Below are 21,386 nucleotides of genomic sequence, written 5' to 3'. Positions count from 1 at the left end.
GACGGCCGATCCGTCCTCTCGATTGGCCAGCGCCGGCCCTCACGCCTTCCTCGAGGAAGTGGAGGGGCCCTTCAGTTTAAGTGTAGTTTGAGTGAGGTTTCTGAATTCGGCGGTTAATGCATAATTTATCACAGACTGCCAGAAAATTTGGGTGTTCCTCAGAAGACTGTCAAGAGTTTCGGGAGGTCAAGTTTGAGGACTCAACCCCAGAAACTCTTACATAGTAATGACACGCGAAGCTGCTGCAAGGCTGCTCAATATTTATTGGACTTTTTGAGTACTAAGTCTTATGACGCTGGTTACGACCACCGTTCCAGTCGTCGTGGGTTCAGGGATGGTATGTTGTCCCACAATTAAGATCACCCAATAGTGCAGCAGTAAAAAAAAAAAAAGAAGTAACTTTAGGTGAAGGGAGAGTGCAACAATAGAGAGTTTTAGTAGATCGTTCCGATACCTCCGATAGCCCCGATAACGATACCATGCATGCGCAAGGGAGGCGGTGGCGGAGTATCGGGTATCGTTATCGGAGTCATGGGAGCGATCTACTAAAACTCTCTACTGTTCAGTTACAATATTTTTCACTTTACACAAACTTACTGGCACTAATGGGAAAGAGAGGCCTTGAGTACACAGTAAAGGTTTTTTCACACTTAAGGGTGTAAATAAGTTTGTCCCTGGACTAACACCCTTACGGCGTTCAGGCAAGCACCCTTCACAAAGGGTGCTTGCTAACATCCTTGATAAAGGGTGCTTGGCATGAAATGGGCACCTGCTGGGGTGGCCCAGTGGATGCTGGGCCACCCCAGCCAATCTGGCGCCAGGAGAGTATTATGCGACGTTTTGGTTATGTGGAGTTTAAGGTCACATGACGCTCTCTCGACGCTAGATTGGCTGGTAGCGCCCGCCGCGCTCGGAGGAAGGGTGAAATGAAGTATAACCCCAGTTAACATTTCATTGGAATCTGTCCAATACACATATCAGGACTTGTAATTGTACGAAAATCATATATGGTATTGCATATTCTTATATTATTATTATACGATTTACAGATTATCATGTTTACTGAACACATTTACACTTTTTTCACTTAGAGGGATTGCCACATCACCACATACGAAGCATCTGATAAAGAAATAATGAGTCACACTAAACACAACTCACTTCATGAAGAAGTTATACAAAATAGCTCTTTGCAAGCCACATCATAACCCCGTGGGCAATTGGGAAGTGCTACGGCACCACCCCCCCCCCCGCCCCCCCCCCTTCTCGAACTCTAAGTCAGCAAGCAGTGGCCCCAAGCATCACACTCCACGGCTGAACCATTGTGAACATCATGGCCTGCCACAAACGAAGCATGTAAAGCTTTCCTGTTTGGAGATCAAGTGACATGATTTGTTTGTCTCAGAGGATTGCAGGCAACACGCTTCGCTTATCACTTGTCTCCTACTCTCCTACGTGCATCTGTTTACTAATTGGAAGCAGGGTAGAAGGGGGTGGTTTAGCCCTTGACTAAACCAATGCAGTATTTCATTAGGTGAAGCTCATTATGACATGAATTAGAATGTGTTAAATTGAACATTTATTGAACCTTGAGAAATGGAAAATACAATGTATGCCATTCCATGAAATAAAGAATGCTATCTGCAAACATGTAATGAAAAATATTACAGAATGAACTTGCACTCTACGGCAAATAAGCAAACGTTTCAGTAGAAGACGCTATCCTCTTGCTCACGTACAAAGAAAATTATAAAGTTCTGGAAGACAACTATGGATAAGGAACTCGTACAGCTAAATTCTAAGCACCTCACCTACAGGAGGTCAGCATTAGTTATCACAGAAAGTGCCCAACATTTAAAGAAAGAAAAAGAAAACATGCCTCCATAAAACCTTCTATCATTCGTTCTGGAAGCGAAATAAAAATTAACCTGATAATACTGGCGAGAAAAGTGGATTATACACTTTTAAAACGGCTCACAAAACATAATTTCAACCACATACCTTTCTGCAAACTTTGTTCAAAAATTTATTTACGACTGTCCTTGGATTGGTGTCGCTCAAGCCAAGGAAAATCCTCTCCAGAGCAACCAGTGTGTTGGAGGCCTTGCATTCGTACTGGATGCTAAAAAGCCAATATGCTGCCAACAACATGCATAGCCCCTCTTCTGCATTAAAAACGGAGAACAAGCGCTCACAATCCTCAACAAGGTGAAGAAAGTCTTCATCGTCCAGCTCTTGCTTGTTTTAGAGGACACATAGTGCCGGTAGGGTGTTCTCGTCCTGCGTTAGGTAAAAGGATAAAGCAAAACATATTTAAATGTAGAAGGCCAAAACATGTTTGCTCTTGTCAACTGCTATTATTCGCTGCAGTTAAGGCCATGATCATCAGCTTCCACACAGGCATACAGTGCTTATGTTGGAACAAGTAACCGGCATCCGCAGCAATGTAAAACGAATGAGGAATTACAATCGGGGCAACATCACAACATGCAAGTATTGCGATATAATCTTAGGGGCACTTGTGAGTATCTCTATTTCTGTACCGAAATGCATTTCCGAAATCTATTTGTGTTTCAGTAGTGAAATATTTTTGCTATGTATTATGATACGCTGCTAGACTTATGTGTATTGTTACATTTATTGTTAGAAATGAGCTGACAGGTTTGGAGATAAAACAAACAAAAAAAAAGCCACGGAAAAAATCCGACGCATCACTTGTTTATTTTCGCAATGAGTGATTTTTTGCTTTGCTCTCACTTTTAACTTCTACAGCGGCCGGTCTTCTTTCTGCTGACAGCAGCCTTCCTGTGTACATTTGAGGTTATTGTATGGGTAAGAGGCCACCAACAAATGCACAGATGAAAAACAATATGTCTAAAAGAAGAAGGCAAAAGCAGGGACGTTTGGGCAGACACGCTTTGTCAAGCGGTGTCATCGGTCGCCAGCGTTCATTGAGTGCGTTAATGGGTTCTTTTTAATATCAGCGAACATAGCCAAGGGAAGGCAAGTTGCAAAAAAAAAAAAAAAGGACAAACACCGACAGGAGGCGGGGAGCTTAGGTGCTACAATCTATGTTTGCCACAGACGGACCCTTCTCACCTCGCCACCCTGCATTTATGAACCGTGTAGGGCTGCCGACTGACCATAACGGTACATGCTAATATTTGTCCCTTGGCCAATGTTAATTTTTTTGCCTCCTCCTCTACACTGAAAAACCCAAAGATGAAGGTTACAGAAAACAGCCAACATAAAAATGTTTCGCATGTAGCTGTAGAAATTAATTTTCAAGGGCTACATTTTAAGTACAGTCGCCGGCCATATGAACTCCCCCGTCCGAACACCGACCGGTGCAGCAAAAATCCAGCATGCAGCGTGTCGAGGTTGACGGCTGCGGTTTTCAACGGTAGAGGGGGTGATTACATATTAAAAGGTGCTCGTGATAATATATTTCTACAGCAAGCTATGATACATTGTTGCGTTTGCACCTCAATGCGCCCCTCGAATCCGTGACAGACAAAGGTGTTCTGACAAAATATACAATGAGCTGTCTGCGACAAGAGAAGAGCAATCTCGGTGGCCCAAAAGGTAACCTGCGGCTGCTGGATGACTTCATGTAAACGGGCCCAGAATTCACGGGCTTGGAGAGAGGAGCAGAAACTATATGACATTCAACTGAAAAGTTAATAAGCTCAAATTATTATCCATTTTAAGCCAAAATCCATCATTCGCACAAGCCTAATATTTTCACAATGAAGCCAAATGCGAACCAAGTAGTAGTCCGTTAATTTATTGCCGAATAAAATACACTTTGAGTACCAAGCTGGATGCTTTGCTTATGTTTGGAAGGTTGCCATGACGAATGCAATACTTAATCGGGTAAAAAGCAAAGTTTTGTAACAATTATGTGCATGATTACATTCTACAAGTCGTTTTACGTGTATACACTCTGCACAGCATTCTATTTGAAAGCTAACAAAATTTAAGAAAAAGGCCGTGAGAGATCTGTCGATGTCTTCTTCACTGCGTGTTCGCGGCGGGACTCAGCGGACATTGGTAAAGGAGATAACTGTCACAGTACGTTGACTAATTGACCAAATTCTGTTAGCTTTGTAATTCATGGCTTTATGGACCATGTTGCAACTGCAGTGTTAAAAGCCAGTCAGTATTAAAGGCTTTCCCTATTTAAACCATTCAGAAATAGCCAAGCGGCCTGGAGGTATTCATTGTCCAACTTTTGCGTTTTCAATGTCGGATGCAAAAACCGTGCTCAGCTTGAGCTCCAGATTTCGTGCCGTTAATAATGGGCAGAAGAGTGACCTAGTCATACCGGGTACGTCGTCACTATCTCGACAGAGTGTCCTTGGCGGAAGCATAGGCATCATACTTCCAGGACAGTGAAGGTGCATCCGAAGCAACCACGTCCGCACGACATCCTGAGGCCTTCTGAGCGCAAGATTTTGGAATTGGGCGACGAAAAGGCAGATTTTTAGCACTGAATATTTCGAAACTTGTTGCCATTCGCAAATTGCGCCAATTGTGTTAGTCTTTAATATTCACTGCCTTTGAAACTAGAATTGAAACATACCCCATAAAACCATTATTAAAACTTTTGGTTAATTAGTTTTGAATACCATACTGCTAAGGGTTTTCCCCTTATGTGATATCCTCTGAGCCCCACAAACACACATTGAAGTCAACATCCAAGTAACACTCACGCCGGTTCTTTTTTTTTTTAGAAAGCTTTGTATTTATGTATATATAAATATAATAAATACCGGCTGCATGTGCATGCAGCCGAGCACCACCCCACTATAGAAGTCCACTTTTTTCTGAAGTAAAACTGGATCAAACGGACAAGGCCGGTTTTACATAAACCCCCACCACTGCATGTACCAAAGACCGCCAAACATGATTGCTCACCTCAAAAAACACTCTGCGCGGCTTGAAGATAGCGGCTTGCGGTCTTTGACGGTGAGTCTACTCGCTTGGTGCAGCTGGGACCTGCAATAAATTCAATACCGCTTGCCATATCCCACAAAGTAACAAAGAAAAGCCAGTAATACATAAGTCTACAGCACGACATGTCCCAAAGACCGCTAGAAATTCTCGCTCGACTCATAGAACACTTCATGCGACAAAACCCTGCATTAGGGACCGATTGAACTTAGTATAAATGTTGCAGAAAAATAAGGATCTGTATTCAGCTGTGTCAAAACATGTGATCTAATGTAATAGGTGTGTGGCCTTAAAGGGGTAGGGAAACGAAATTTCAGCGCTCATTTTCTAGCTTGAATGTGTTGCATGTTGCACCCTAACCTCAAAAAGACCAGCCTTCCGTTGAAAGGTACAAGAAAACTAATATTAAAGCTAAATAAACGATCTCTCAATGTGCACCTGGTGGATGCATGCGGAGCTTATTTGGGAGGTAATCTAGCAACACTGAGGAACTTGCTACGTAGTCGTGACGTAGCAGATTCCTTCGGAGCAGCGCCGCCCTTTGGAATTTCAACATTTTCTTTCTTAGCTTTCCTCTTGGCTCAACTCACAAATCGCGCATTGTACCAAACGGTCCAAGAAGACGGAAAGGAAGGACTCCCCTCATTCTCGGACCCTCGTTCGTGCAACCGGAAACAGCCATTCTCCCCCTAGAAGATTAGCCCGTCGCTCAAAACTCGAACAAAAGTTGCTTTCCCCATCCGTTCAGCCCTAAGCTGACAGTGTTGTGGAAGCTACGTGCTCCTTGGGCCAGCCCACGTGGGCCAGCCACACGGTCGTCACGCCACGGGTACTTCGAACGGCTCGGTTGTAACGTGCTGACGCTATTCGCGACTCCAGCAAAACGGACGCCGCCAAGCGGGAAAACCGGGAACCAGCCGGTCCAGGTCGCTCCGCGCCCCTCCGCGTCTCTGGTGGCTTTCGCGGAGACGTGTTGTCGGCGCGGTGGCGAAAAATGTAATTTGACGAAGGTCCGAATATTTCTTAAGTTTGCCTGAGTGATCATTAGTATGGCGAAGCCTCAGTAGATTATTTTCTTCTATTACGTGTTTGAAAGCCCGTTTACTCCACAGCACACGGTCGCGTGCTTTCGATTTCTTGGATGGGGAGGAATCACGGAGAAACTTATTGATTTGTTGTCTGTCTCGAATCACATTCAAAGTGACGACTGCTTGGTAACTGATACTGGAGGGAACATCAATCTTGCGGTCAAGTGAATGGGAAGGTTCGACTGCTGCTTTTCTTGAGTTTGGTTGTGTTCGGGTAGCTTCAAGTTTGAGCCACCCACGCCGCCGGTCGGCGCGTTGGCTATTCATCTTGGCTGCTTTTCGCCGAAAAAGCCTCTGGACCAAACTGAAGGAGTTGGGCTGATTTCGCAATTAATTAATTGAGGAAAACTTGCTCGCTGCAAATGATGAATGAGGGAAATTATTTGTTTTCAAAAGGTGGGAGACAAGTTTCGCAACGTTAGATGCTGTCACGGCATTTTGACCTATCGCGCCTCGAATATTTATATTACGAGGACGTCGAAGCCAGCAGCAATATACGTCTACATTGGTCAGGTTGACCGGCCACAAAATAATACTAATTTTTTTCCGTTCAGGATTCGAAGCAAAGTTCAATGCAGAGAGGTTCTGCGTGGATCTTCAATGAAGACTTTCTTCAGATTGTCTCCGTGCTGCCGGCTATAGAACCATTTGGCTAAGTTTAAGTTGTATGTCTCCGTCTGTCAAATATACTTTTATTTAGCAGCTCACCTAATAGCTAGTCAACTAAGCTCATATTTCAACCCGAAGGATATACTAATATCGCTTCAGTGGGACCCCCCCCCCCCCCCATAGTACGTAATATAATACATAACACGCTCGTCAAAATGACTTCTCGATTGCTACTAAAACCTGAATTGAAATACGAGTATCAGCTGCTTAGTGGGGCGCCGGTGGGTTAACACGGTCCTTGACTCAAGAAGCGGTTGCTTAATTTTCGTAATTTTCCTGCAGCCTGTGTTGTTGGCCGAGCAGACGACTGGAGCTGTTTCATAAACGCGGATACGCACAAAAGCTCGATTTCGCGGACAGATAAGTCGCATGGTCGAGGCGTGCGAGTTAGCTGAAAAGTTACTCTCTGTGGAACAATTCTATAGTCATCGCCGCTTTCCTTAGATGATCAAAACTGATTAGTATATTACCGTCTTTCCGGAGCCCATAGTTTCGGTTTTGAACGACATCTCCGAAACAAAAGTTTGACACGAAAAGAACAAAAAAACACCGGCAAAACAAAACTGTGCTTTGCAAGTTTATCTGCACCGGCTACACTTAACCGTCTCAGTTCAAATACCTATAAAATTGGGCATTAAACAAAAGAAAATCTGTTCAATTGAACGCGCCACCTGTTCAGGCGGCCCGGCCGAGCCGCCGCGACCTGGACTCAGCCGCCATGTTTGTTTGGTGGTGGCGCCCCCTATAGGTCGCTGGAGTCGCGAATTGACCACCATCACAACGCTGACAGCGCCACCAAGGGCAAAGCTAATAACCACGCCTGCCTTGCTACTCCACGAACGCGGGGAATCTTTTCGTTCTGTGTTTGTTTGCGCCGGATATCCCATGACGCATCGCGCTCTCCGTTCGCTTCTCTTCGAGTGCTTGCTCGAGTGCACCGTTTGGAAGGAAAAATATAGCCAGCCGTTCAAAACACAAACGTGCGATTATCATTTACGGTTATTATCCGTCATGCTTGACTCACTTCCAAACGAAATTTGAATGTTTCAATTTTTGATTCCGTACGTACGGAATCAATTGATTCCCTTTAAAAAACACAACTGTGATGATTTAATGAATGATGATGATGAAATAATTTTGACTAAAGAGAGTGCACCACAAGTGTATACTGAAAGAATCACTAACAATGATGAAACCTAGAAATCTATTAGTGCCTTCCCTGTGTTATGCCATCGAGTGGAAGAAGTTTCTTGGCCTATATTTTTGTTAGAAACAGGTGTGATGCGTCCGTCTGTTTTTTTTTAATCTTGATGTTGTGCATATTTTTTATTTCCTAGGTTGAAAGCTCAAGGCATTCCCTGTTATTTGTTCAATCACATTTACCCAAATGTTGGTTGCTTTTTTTATGTTTACAGCCCTTGGGTATGTCAGGGGTTGTGAACAGTAAAACGCTGTAAGGCCCAAGAAGGAATTGCCTTTGTAAAGTGGTGGCAAGCAGAAGAGAAATTGTAAAGACTGACCTCATGTCTTCCCCTACGTTTTCTTTTTTGGGTCGCCTATTCGTTTTTTTGCCCATTCATACTCAGCTGTGTTTGATGCTTCTCTGCGTTTGTGTCATCCTTCAGAGAACCCGTATTTAATAAATTATGTGTTTAGCCTGTTTAGCTAGCTTGCACCCTCGTTTTTGTTTATTAATCAATGACTGTAGGATTCAACTCCAAGCACGGTGTTAATGCATACTAATAAATAGCAGCATACTTTTATTGACTAGTGCTGATGATTGGACTAGTTAGTAGCCAATTATTGAAAAGAAATCATGAAGAATATGGGAACAGAGGATATGAACACAACACAGCGCTGTGTTGATCTTCTCCTTCTTGTCCGTGCCATTCACATTCCATGTTTTTAATAACACATTTATTAATAATTTTCTGCTTGGTATTTATTTATTTCACATACTGTCAGTCCCGAGTCGGGACTCTTACAGGAGTGGAAAAGAAGAACAATTCAACAATGGTACACATGGTTCAAAAGCACACCCGTTCACTCACATACAGATCATGCCAATATGCCTAAATATCTAAAAACATGCTTAATGAAGAAAAGAACTTTTCTGCATCTTGACATGGCACCATACTTTCCGGCAGGGAATTCGACTCGCGTATTGTGCGTGGAAAAAAAGAATTTTTAAAACATTCTTTGTTATATCTGTATTCTTGTCTATGTCGACTATGTTTGTTTCTTGTAATTCTAGATTGGTGCGGCGTAATATAAGATGCTTTGTCAATAAAAACAAGGTCATTAAGAATCATAAAGATAAGTTTTAAACGCTTGGTTTTTCTCCTACTGCTAAGCGATGGAAGGCCGGCTTGCGAACAAAGCTGGGTAGGGGAGTCAAGTCGGCGATAACTAGAAAATATAAACTCTTTCCAGTTCCCGCTCAAGATACATCATCTGTATAGGGGTTCACTGGAACGACCCACCTGCTATTGCATTCACTTTAGGGCAGCTCCACCTTCCTCATGGTGCCATCGTTCAGGAAGTGCAAGGCGGGTGTCACTCTCACTCTTGTGGTTCAGTTCCCCAGGTTCCCATAGGTTTCAAGCTGCTAGCCAAACTGAGTCAGGCCTTCCAGCCTAGTAGGAAATGTCAATTCCACTCTTTTAGACGTAGACACCCACATTTTGCATGTACGTGAAAGAAGCTCTAGCAGAGAGGAAACAAAATGATTGGCCTTTTTTTAATGCCTCCTTTTCTTTTTCTGAGAACATACATAAACGTTACACGCTATTGTACATTCAGTGGTGCGGCTTAATTTAGGAAGAGCACTTTTTTTCATATAACTTTTATATAAAGAAAAAACTCAATATAATGGGTCGGGCATAAATGGTTGCTATGAACTGCCCTATACATTTACACATTACCTGATATCATCAAAAGAGTAGAGTAGCGTAGGGCTGCACTGCACCAATTACGACTTTGTAACCAATTAATAGTTGGCATTTATTTGTTTATTACTATTGGCTATTATTCTTTGACAGAAAGAATAACCAGGCGAGTTGGTACGGTGGTAGTCTTTGAACTTCATTAAATATTCAGGTTTGACATTAGTTATTTTTTCCGCCTTTTTTCATGTTCTTGCTTTTTCTAGCTGCTCTGATTTTTGTAAGGGCTTTCGCCACTACTAAAAAATGTGACATCTAAACTCCTTTTAGCTTTTGCATCACACAATCGTAAACTTAAAAAGTGTGCCGGTTCGGTAAACGAGAAGAGACCTAATTTCCGAGGGTAAACGCTCTAAAAACAACGGACAAGTAAAAGAAACAAACAACACAGGGCGTTGTTTGTCCGTTGTATTTAGCGCTTTTACCCTCGGAAATATGACGAAGAGACCGCGCGTCTCTACGGCACAGGCATTAGCTTATGCAAAAAATCATGCTGCATGCTCGCTCTTGTAACGTTTTTCTCGCTCCCGCTTTATGAAACAAATCGGTGGCGAGCGGCTGTTAGGACAAGACGTCAGAACTAGCATGACCTTTGATTAACACTTTGGGACGGCGACTGAATGCTTGAACTGCCGTCAGACGGCACTTGAACACTCCGCACAAGCGTCGTCGGACGAGCGCCGCACGACGGCGCCCAGAACATGCCCACGGTTCCGCCGCACGGGAATCACACTGCGGAGCGAGCCACAGGTTTTGAAGAAGATACGCTCTTTTCAAATAACGAAATAACACAGGGCAGAAGCATAGTTAGAATCAAGCATAGCTTAGCAAGCACACGGTACACGACAAAGTTTGAAACGGCAGCCCACTTCGCAGAAACAAAAGAAAGTTGCTTACCGGCGTTTGCACGAGTCGTGCATGGGCGGTTCTGAACTTACGGGCGTTGGCAAGGCGCAGCGTCTCCCAGCTCTCAGTCATCGATTGCTATTCTTGAACACGGTATTCGTAAGGACGATATCTAAAATATCCACTACAACGGCTAAAACGTAAAAAAAGAAGATTTCCGAAGCCTCTAGTGCCTCTGGAACTTCAAAACGACTATTCAACCAGGGGGGGGAAGATGCCGCCGCTTCCCATGCAACCTCCTCAGAATTTACGGCGCTCCGTGGGTGCCGCCATATTAAAACTTGATACCAGTGTTGCTGCATCTGTAGGTCATCTTTAAGTTAGAGCTGACGAAGAAAATCTGGCCACGGCGCAACGCCGATGTACGCTGGAAGCTGGAGCCGGTTTGCTTTCGTTGTTTTTGTTTGGTGGGAGACAATCAGGCAACAACGCACGTATTGTTTTGGTTTGACGCGGTTTGCGAGCACATGTAGCGAAGACGTGTCCGGAGAAGTGCCCCTGTGATGTTCCCGGAAGACGGAAAGTATCATTCGTGATCGTCGTGTGTGCTTTGAAAGCGAAGGGGTCACAGGGTCCACGAGTGCGCAACCACGAGCCAAGGTTCACGACAGCACTGCGTTGACTTCGGCGATCGCGTTCTGTTTGGTGTGTGCAACACGGCGGCGACGGCGGTGCGACAAAGAGTTGAAACGTTCGTAGTGTGTGGTGTGGTGCTTGGACGTAGAAGCCCATAGTAACACGAAGCGCAAATTGGTTATTGTGGGGTTGAGGTTCAACGGATTAGTCCCGTTTTCGTCAGCTGATCCGGTCCAGCTGGTCTGGGAAGACGCAGCGAGCGTTTTTAAAAGTAAATCTTCCTTCGTTCCGTTTCAAAATATGGAAGATTCTCGACGCATACCGTGAGTAAAAAGCTTCGGGCGTTTTCAACAAAATTACGTCATTTTAATTGAACAATGGAATCCGGATGGTTGTCCTAGATCTGCCGTTTTTATGCTTCGAGTTGTTGGTCTGCGTTTGCACAGCGACGCACACTGCTCGAGTAGATGATTCGGCCCAGACGTCCAGTTATACAGTATTTCAGGGAAACTTAAGTCACCTCCGATATTTTCCTGTAAATCTCGTGTGAGTTTGTTGCGCTCATCATGCGGTGTGAATAAATTAGGGCAACGTTTCCTACCTGCCTACAGATGCATGCACTGAGACCATTTTTTACGCAGTGAACATATAATGATTCTTCATTTTGGGAAGAGGTGTTGGTGAATTTATTATGGTACAATCACTTGAGAGTTTAGAAATTGGGGAGTGTGAACAAGCTTCACCCAACTTTGTCTCTTTTCTCTCTGGCACTGCTCCTAGTTTCAAGTTGCAGTTTCAGTAGACATACCTACTAGCAGGTACAAACTGCTCTAAAGCAGGTAAAAGACTGGTAAGTCAGGATGGTGCGGACTCCGTGTTTCGTTTCGCAAGGTGACTGGGCAAGTGCTTTTGCGAGGTATGCGGAACATGGAAACGATTTTCTTATGCCCCTCGTTTGCGTCTCCATCTACAAAGGCGCAATCCTAAGCCAAGATTTATGATAACAGTGCGTTTGATTCGGTGGTCCGTGTAGTTGTATTTTACCCTGCTTTTTGCAACAGCGTGTCATGACGAAGAGCTGGAAAGTTCACGGTTTCTGCTAGGCAGGCTACCGGTTGACAGGAGCCCGCATCGGCACTCAGTGCACTTGTGCTGTTGTAGTGGCTCTGGGCCAGTGGTCTCAAACTCATTCAAGTGTGGGAACCAAATAGCCCACACCGGAAAAGTCGCGAGCCAACGTAAGACGGCGGAAGGGGGAAGGGCATAAAATTTTATAGAGAAGAGACCTCGCTCTCTATGCTTTTGGTGAAATCACAGTTTTGCCATTGAGGTCTTTCGCTTTCATGTGTTTTATGACCACTCTGGGCCCTGCCGTGATGTGGTAGCTATAATTAAAATGACACCGCCCCGCTAACGTGCTGCCATTTTTAATAAAAGAAGGGAAGATGTACACTGTCGTTCCCGAGCTCTAAACATATATATAAAAAAAGAAAACAGTTAATTTGGCAGTTTTTGCTTACCTTACGATTTTTATTACAACACTGAGCAAATACTTGATTTTTAATTGTGACATTTTTTGAAGGCGGGGATCCCGAGCTCGTAGCTTTATTTTTGGCGGTTGCTCCGGCTGATCGAAAGTTCGCGCAGCCGAGATGCACCCTTCAACGAATATATCTCGCGCTTGCGGCCTGGTAGCGGAACAGTTGTACAGTACAAAAAAGCTGGGAAGCGAAACATAGGGCAAATAAACACAAATAAGTATAAACTATGTGAATGCGTTAGAAGAGCAGAGCTACTTTTCGAGCGAATATGAATCGGCGAGAAGAGATCACAACGCCGCCTGATTTTTCTAGCGCTCGAGACATGGGAACCGCGCCTCCAACCCACACTTAGATTGTAATTTTTAAGGCTCCTTTATTTGTAATAAAGTTTTCACCACCACCTTTGTAGCCGGTTGCCTGCGTGCCGCGTCCCAGCGAATCCACGGGCCACATGCGGCCCGCGTGTTTGAGACCCCTGCTCTAGGCTGTTGATGCTCAAGCCTTTCACCCGCGGCTTGCCGCCAGCTGATCCGGCTGCTCAACGGTGAGGAAGCGGCGAAAGTGACCTCTGTAGTAAATGTAAATCCTTGTTCATCCAGTTATCCGGTGCCAAAGAGTGGAAGGTGTCCAACGTGTACTGTGGGCGAGAACTACGAGCGTCTTGCCTTGCTTTTGTAACCGAAACCAGAGCAGCGTACTCCAAAATGATGAAACCAATAAGTCGTCAAAAACCCGTTTTTAGGGTTTCAAACCTAGTAAACAAGACAAATATAATTAAACTTTGTTGTCTGTATGCAGGAGGACGTATGTAACACAACAATACATTCTCTTTCCAAAACGAAACGGTAAGTAAAACTCAGTCCGCCGTATATGGCAGCAACTTCTCCGCTGCAAAACCTATGCTGGCAACGTAAGCGGTTTTAATATGGCAGCCTCCGCTTTGCGCCGCGTTCCCTTTCTCTCCTTCCCCCCCCTGTATTCAACCGACCCAACGGAAGCTGATTGCAATAGCGATGGTCTTGCGCAGTCTTCAAGAGTCTCTTTTCCTTTTCATTGATTGTTATTTTTTTTAGAACGATACTAAGCAAATTATTATTATATAAGTAACAATAAGAATTTCCTTAAAATAATAATGTAAAACATTACAAAAAGTAAGTAACTCTTATTTTTTATTTAAACTTTAGGTTGTTTCTTTTTTGTGCAAACCGAAACCGAAACTAACTTAAGCAACGTTTCCTTCGTCGTAATTGTTTGCGTGTGTGTGCGTGCATGCGCGTGCGTGTTTGTGTGAGTGCGTGTGGATGCGTCCGCGTGCATGCGTGTGTGCGTCTCTGGTTGTGCGAGCGTGTGCGTCTGCGCGCGGGCGTGGGTTTGCGCGTGTGCATACGTGTGTACGTGCGTGCGCGCGTGTATGAGTGCGACTGCGAGCGCGCAAGCGTCTGTTTCTGCGTTCTATTGCACTGCGCCCGCAAGAAGAACAATTGGATGTCCCTGGACACTGTTAAAACACTAACTTATTGATTATTATTATTATTATTATTATGGCAGTCGGCGGCCTGTCACCCACGGAGAACTAACTTTGCCGTTTTTTGGCAGAACGGATTGCCTCCACCGTACCGGCACTGTCTGGTTTTGAGCGCGGTCATCGTCGCTCCCAGCTGCCGGCGCGTGAGGGACTTCTGACGCAGCGTGCGTCGACAAAGACCAGGACCACGTGGACGAGCATCATTTCATCATCCGGGCAACCGGATTTGGTGCCCATAAGAACGGATCCGAGGCCTTTCGTCGGCGCAGTCGGCGGCCTGTCACCCACGGAGAACTAACTTTGCCGTTTTTTGGCAGAACGGATTGCCTCCACCGTACCGGCACTGTCTGGTTTTGAGCGCGGTCATCGTCGCTCCCAGCTGCCGGCGCGTGAGGGACTTCTGACGCAGCGTGCGTCGACAAAGACCAGGACCACGTGGACGAGCATCATTTCATCATCCGGGCAACCGGATTTGGTGCCCATAAGAACGGATCCGAGGCCTTTCGTCGGCGCAGTCGGCGGCCTGTCACCCACGGAGAACTAACTTTACCGTTTTTTGGCAGGTGAGAGTCTTGTTTTCATAGCCATGATTTCCTAGTTTTTTTGTTTCTGTGTACGCCGCCGACTGCAACAAATGTGACTTGAATTATATTTCTTTTTGTGTATTGAAAGCTTCTTCTTGTGAAATCTGTTATTGAGAACTGAATTTTTGTCTGTGCCTGAAAGTATTTTTGTCTAAGTCATGGCTAATGCAAACACCACAGATTGCATTGTATGTTTTAAGTCTGTACCAACTGACGGGGCTTTTATGAAATGCTGCTCTTGTAATCACGTATATCATCTTGATGCCTGCTCCGGCATTTCGGACAGAACGTTTAGATCAATGGGAACCGGGAAACGCGAAAAATGGGTCTGTCGCACGTGCCGATTGCGTGAAAGCAGATTAGGCGTCAGCGAGGAGGCTGCGTCAGCATCGCAAGAAGATACCGTGTCCGCGCAACTTGCCGCAATAAGCCAAAAACTTGAGCTTCTTCACACTTTGAAAGCAAACGTGGACCGGCTCTGTGACCTCCCGGCAAAAGTAGACGACCTTTTGTTATTGAAGCCATCTGTTGATGCAATGAAGGTAACGATCTCGAGTCTTCAAGATTCTGTTCGCAAATGTGAATCCATGATGAAGCTTGTTCAGCAGAACGATCAAGAAGTAAAACTACTGCGATCAGAAGTTGGAGCGCTACAAGCCACAGTGTCCAATCAAACTTCTATGATCGAACAACTACAGACAAACCTAAACTCCACTGAACAATACAGTAGGAGGTGTAACATGGAAATTCATGGCATTCCTATCACAGATGACGAAGATGTGAAGGTAGTTATCGAAGACCTTGCCGAGAGACTGAACATCGGTAGACACCATCCTGCCGAAGTGGTGGCTTGCCACCGCCTGCGCTCGAGGCGCGAGGGGGCGGCCCCCATTTTGGTTCAGTTCTCCTCGACGTCTGTAAAAGAAAAGTGGATGAGTGCTCGGAAGAAGTTGGCCACGCTTCCTCGGTCCGTAAGCCAACAAAAAGTATATTTCAATGACAACCTTACACGAGCAAACAAGGACCTCTTCTGGCAGGCGAGAACTAAGGGCAGGGAAAAATCTTACAAATTCGTTTGGGTGAAAAATGCCACAATCTTCGCGAAAAAGGACGAAAACGCATCACTGGTGAGGATCGCTAGCGCTAGAGACTTAGAAAAAATAGTGTAGAAATGGAAGACACAATATTGAGCGCTGATTTTCCTTCGTTTCTTGACTCCTTTCCACCTAGTGCTAGCGCACTTACCGTTTTACATGTAAATATCAGAAGTATTAGAAAATACTGGGATGAGTTTCAACTAGTTGTGCATGCACTTGAAAATACTGTCGACGTTTTTGTCTTAACAGAAATAAACGTTCGGGACGTTGGAATTTCGCGCGGTCAGTTTTCTTTTCCCGAATTTGAGGCGTTCTTTCTGACGCGTAGTGCATCTAGGGGAGGAGGGATAGCTGTGTATGTTAAAAAATCTTGGTTAGCAGTGGAGTCGGGGGTATCGTTTAACTATGCAGAGTGTCTATCTTTGAAACTCAGTAAAGGTGATTTTGTTATTTCCTTTTTGGCATTTTATCGACCCCCATCGGAAAATGTTTCTAACTATTTAGATGAGCTGAACATGACTCTAGGAAACATGGTGCCTACGGATAAGTTGTGTCTTGTAGGGGATCTGAACATTGATATCTTGAAGCCATCGATATCTGTTGTCTGCAATTACTTAAATATTCTTGCAAATCATGGTATTGAAAACCTTATTAACATCCCTACCAGAGAAGAATATATGTCTGGCAACCTCGTTATATCATGCATTGATCATATTAACATTAGAAATTCAGGGGTACCTGTAGACTCAGCCGTTATCGCACAGAAATTAGCGGACCATTATTTCGTGGCCTGTCGAATTAATTTCGCTGTCGCTCCTGAGAAGGTAGAACAACCCAAACAAGTAAACATTGTCGATTCACGTCGTCTTGACAGTCTAATTTCCACTTATGACTGGAATGCATTAATCGAGAACAATGATTATCATGGTGCCTACTTAAATCTTTGTGAAATTCTTTTGAACTTTAGAGATCAAAGCACAAAACATGTTACGATAAGAAAAAGGCGGAAAAATCATCCTTGGCTAACGTCAAATGTTCTTTCTGCAATCAAAGAAAAAGATACTTTATGGGCACGATGTCGCCGTTTCCCTGAAAACCAAGAGCTAAGGTTACAGTACCAAAGCCTTAGAAATCGTGTAAATGCCCTTGTACGTTCTAAGAAGCGCCAACACTTTAATGAAAAGTTTTTCCGCTCCCGACATGACGTCGCAAAAACCTGGTCCCTGGTTAACGAAGTGAAGGGATGCTCGTCTAAATCGTCGATCGATGACACGATTAAAAAAAACTTTGGCGCACATGTGTCATCTATAACTGATAAATTTAATCGCTTCTTTGCTTCAGTCTCGGGTGTAGCGCGCGACGAAACCGTGACCCCGACTAATCTAGAGTGTCCTTCCTTACGTTCTGCATTTTTACCGAACCTGACAATCGAAGAGTTACGCTTGATTTTGTTTAGCTTTAAACCCAATAAGGCGCCCGGCTCCGATAATATTCGTCTCTGCGACTTACGACGTAATTTTGAAGCGCTGAGCACAGTTTTGCTATACATCATAAACGGGATTATAAATTCTAGTATCATTCCCGGTGGCCTGAAAAGTGCCATTGTTCGGCCCCTTTACAAAGGTGGTGCACGTGATAGCGTTGAAAGTTATAGGCCTATCTCGATTTTACCATGTTTAGCATTAGTACTAGAAAAGCATATTTTCAGAACAATGACCGCGTTTCTTGGAAAGTTTAATATGCTATCGCCGTGTCAGTACGGCTTTGTTGCTGGACGTGGAACAGATTCTTTACTCGAAGAACTCGTGGACACTTTGCATGGAACTTTTGAAAATAACAAATATGCCTGTGCCCTCTTTCTTGATGTCTCAAAGGCATTCGACTCCATGAGCCATAAGATACTAATGAAAAAAATATTCGACTATGGTTTCAGGGGACCATTTTTTTCTTTACTCAAAGACTTTTTAACGAACCGCACACAGCAAGTTTCAGTGTGTGATAGCCGGAGTGCCAAAGTGCTTTTGAAAGCTGGTGTACCGCAGGGCTCTGTTTTAGCCCCCCTTTTGTTTAATTTATATGTCAATGACCTTTCTAAAACTATATCCGGATGCGAAATATATCAGTACGCTGATGATACGCTGCTAGTATCTAGACATTTAAATCTGAGCAGTGCGACTGTATCATTGCAAGAGAATTCGACTAAAGTTATGGACTGGTTCGAAGCAAATCTTATTAAAATAAATGTTCAGAAAACAAAAATTATGTGTTTTAGTAGTCCGTCGAAAGGAAAAAGCCTTGATATTCCTTTTATATTGCACTCGTCGAAATGCACTCACTGCTCCTGTATGCCTCTTGAATATGTAAACACAACAAAGTACTTAGGCATTTTCTTTGATAGCGATTTATCGTGGAATTCACACCTCAGCTACATAGCCAAAAAGTTAAGGTGTGTATCTTGTATGTTATATACTACAAAAATGTTTTTACCGCTGTCTGTCTGAAAAATGATAGTCAATGCCTTAGCCTACGGCCTGTTACGTTACGGAATTACTATATATGCGAATTGTTGCATGCTCTGGTATCAAAAAATAGATAGCATCTTAAAAAGTATTTTAAAAAGCGTAGCGTACACATCTTTTGATCTGCCAAGTGAAGAGTTGTTTTCTTCGTTGTGTCTCCCGCGTTTTTCAGCACTTTATAAAAGATGTGTAATTGACAAACACTATTGGCACAGCCCTTTCAAAACGTCCCGTGTCCTGCAGCGCAACTTAAGGGAAAGTGAACGAGTTTTCATTCCTCGTGTATACACAAAATATGGAAAACGTATGCGCTCTTTCTATGTCCCTGAACTTTTCAATACATTGTCAGAGTCATTCTTTGAACTCAGGTCAAAGCGTCAGTTGAAAAAACAGCTAAAAACAATTTGCTAAATATCCTAGATAACGGGGGGTATGGGGCAGGGAGGGGGCGGGACACAGACGAGTACATTCTTTCAGAATGTGCTCGTCTGTGTTTCGTCCTCTCTCTGTTTTATACTTTCTGTTATCTAGTACATCGTACCAACACGCTCGTTAGGAATATACTAAATATCCTGCTTCTGAACATGTCCTTTTTGTGCATCTCGTGTTTTTTTCTTTTTTCTTTTGCTTTCACACTTCCCAGTTCTTGAATAGATTTTTTGTGGTCAAAGAGTGTATTCCGTGGCCATCCGTTCTTAATCCCCTTTAGTGTATTTATTGTGGTGTATGATTACATGTCAGTAATTTTTTTTTAAAGAGTTATTTATGTATAGTTCTTGGAATTTTTTTTTTCAAGTGTTTTGTTTGTTTTTTGTAATCAAGCGTCAGAATTTGATTTTCTTCACGCCGCTGCTGGGTCCAGTCCTACAAGCCTCTTTTGGCTTTCGACGGACCCGCATTCTTGTATGTTGTTATGAAATACATGAAATAAATTATTATTATTATTATTATTATTATTATTATTATTATTATTATTATTATTATAAGCTTGACGTTTTTTTTATTTTGACCTGAGTAAGGCATTCGACGTAGTCAACCACAACATCCTCCTATACAAGCTTTCCTCTTGCGGAGTATGTGGTTCAGTATGCAATTTGTTCAAAAGCTATTTGTCTGATAGGCAAGCCTACGTCCGCGTCAACAATACTACCTCGTCCTTGTACAAGGCAAGCTCTGGAGTGCCTCAGGGATCTGTCTTGGGCCCCCTCCTTTTTAATATTTTTGTAAATGATGTCTCTCGAGTTATATTAAATTCTTCATTTCTGCAGTACGCTGATGATATAAAACTTTACAAAAAAATATCGACCTTAGAGGATTGCATCGCGCTTCAGAGTGACGCATATTCCTTCGGTCGTTGGTGTTTAGACAATGACCTCCGTTTGAATCATTCTAAAACAAAAGGAATGACATATTCTGGCAAGACCCATGATATATTCTTTCCATATAGTTATCATGGCGAACTGCTGTCACGTGTAAGTGAACTGAGGGACCTTGGAGTTGTCTTTGATTCAACCCTGAGATTTGACACTCACGTTATCAGAGTGGTTCAATCGGCCTTGCGCACGTTAGGTGCCGTGTCTCGCATAACGAAGGAGTTCAAAAGCCCGTCCGCTTTTTTTACGCTGTATTGTTCCTTATTTAGATCCCAGCTGGAGTACGCCTCGGTTGTTTGGAACGGCATTTCCAAAACTAACAGTTTATCGGTCGAGTCAGTCCAAAACAAATTTATTTCTATCTTTAAATATCGTTACCTTGAGAAAGGTGATCCTTGTCTGAACGGTGTGTGTAACTCGCAACTTGTCAACTTGTTGAGCCTGCGGCAGCGTCGGGTGCAGGCAGATTTGTTGTTTTTGTTTAAGACCCTGCATGGCACGATTAACTCTCCCAGCTTTCTGTCCGAAGTGAGCCCCAGAGTTCCACGTGTGCCTACACGGCTACGATCATTTTTTTATGTAGCTCGACATTTTAGCCAATTAAACCCAATCCAAAGATTGGCTGAGTGTTATAATCGCTACTCTGACACAATTGATATTTTTAACTCATGCGGGAGCAAGTTCGGAAATGCTGTTCGAATCTTCCTCTTGCAGGAAAAGGGCTGATCAGTTCAAGCGTTGATGTAGTATTTGCTTTTTGCTCTCACACCTGGTGATGTCTGTTTTGTGCTTTTGATTTCCCTTGTTAATCTGAGTGTCCTTCATACTTTTTAATATTTTTATTCTCAGACTGGAGAACTACGTTCTCCTTCTGCACTCGTGTGTATGCGTGTTCGTATGTGTGTGTTTTTGCTCATTTTTTTTAGTGTGCCAGCACTAAGACCGATTGGCTGTTCCTGGACACTTAAATAAACAGCGATTGATTGATTGATTTATTATTATTATTGTTGTTGTTGTTGTTGTTGTTGTTGTTGTTGTTGTTGTTGTTGTTGTTGTTGTTGTTGTTGTTGTTGTTGTTGTTGTTGTTGTTGTTGTTGTTGTTGTTGTTGTTGTTGTTGTTGTTGTTGTTGTTGTTGTTGTTGTTGTTGTTGTTGTTGTTGTTGTTGTTGTTGTTGTTGTTGTTGTTGTTGTTGTTGTTGTTGTTGTTGTTGTTGTTGTTGTTGTTGTTGTTGTTGTTGTTGTTGTTGTTGTTGTTGTTGTTGTTGTTGTTGTTGTTGTTGTTGTTGTTGTTGTTGTTGTTGTTGTTGTTGTTGTTGTTGTTGTTGTTGTTGTTGTTGTTGTTGTTGTTGTTGTTGTTGTTGTTGTTGTTGTTGTTGTTGTTGTTGTTGTTGTTGTTGTTGTTGTTGTTGTTGTTGTTGTTGTTGTTGTTGTTGTTGTTGTTGTTGTTGTTGTTGTTGTTGTTGTTGTTGTTGTTGTTGTTGTTGTTGTTGTTGTTGTTGTTGTTGTTGTTGTTGTTGTTGTTGTTGTTGTTGTTGTTGTTGTTGTTGTTGTTGTTGTTGTTGTTGTTGTTGTTGTTGTTGTTGTTGTTGTTGTTGTTGTTGTTGTTG

General features: G+C 43.4%; 1 protein-coding gene across 1 annotated transcript; it reads left to right on the top strand.

Moving 5' to 3' along the window:
- Positions 1–15,089: 15,089 nt before the first annotated feature.
- LOC115329295 lies at positions 15,090–18,830 on the top strand. The gene is made up of 2 exons (XM_040222087.1): positions 15,090–15,757; positions 18,827–18,830. Exons 1-2 carry the CDS (start codon positions 15,090–15,092, stop codon positions 18,828–18,830), a joined length of 672 nt encoding a protein of 223 aa, XP_040078021.1.
- Positions 18,831–21,386: the final 2,556 nt, after the last annotated feature.

The sequence above is a fragment of the Ixodes scapularis genome, unplaced genomic scaffold (assembly GCF_016920785.2).
Source record: "Ixodes scapularis isolate PalLabHiFi unplaced genomic scaffold, ASM1692078v2 PGA_scaffold2__306_contigs__length_199485367, whole genome shotgun sequence".
Classification (NCBI taxonomy): Eukaryota; Metazoa; Arthropoda; class Arachnida; order Ixodida; family Ixodidae; genus Ixodes; species Ixodes scapularis.
Note: the sequence above shows the minus strand (reverse complement) of the source record. Positions and strands in the feature narration are given on the sequence as shown.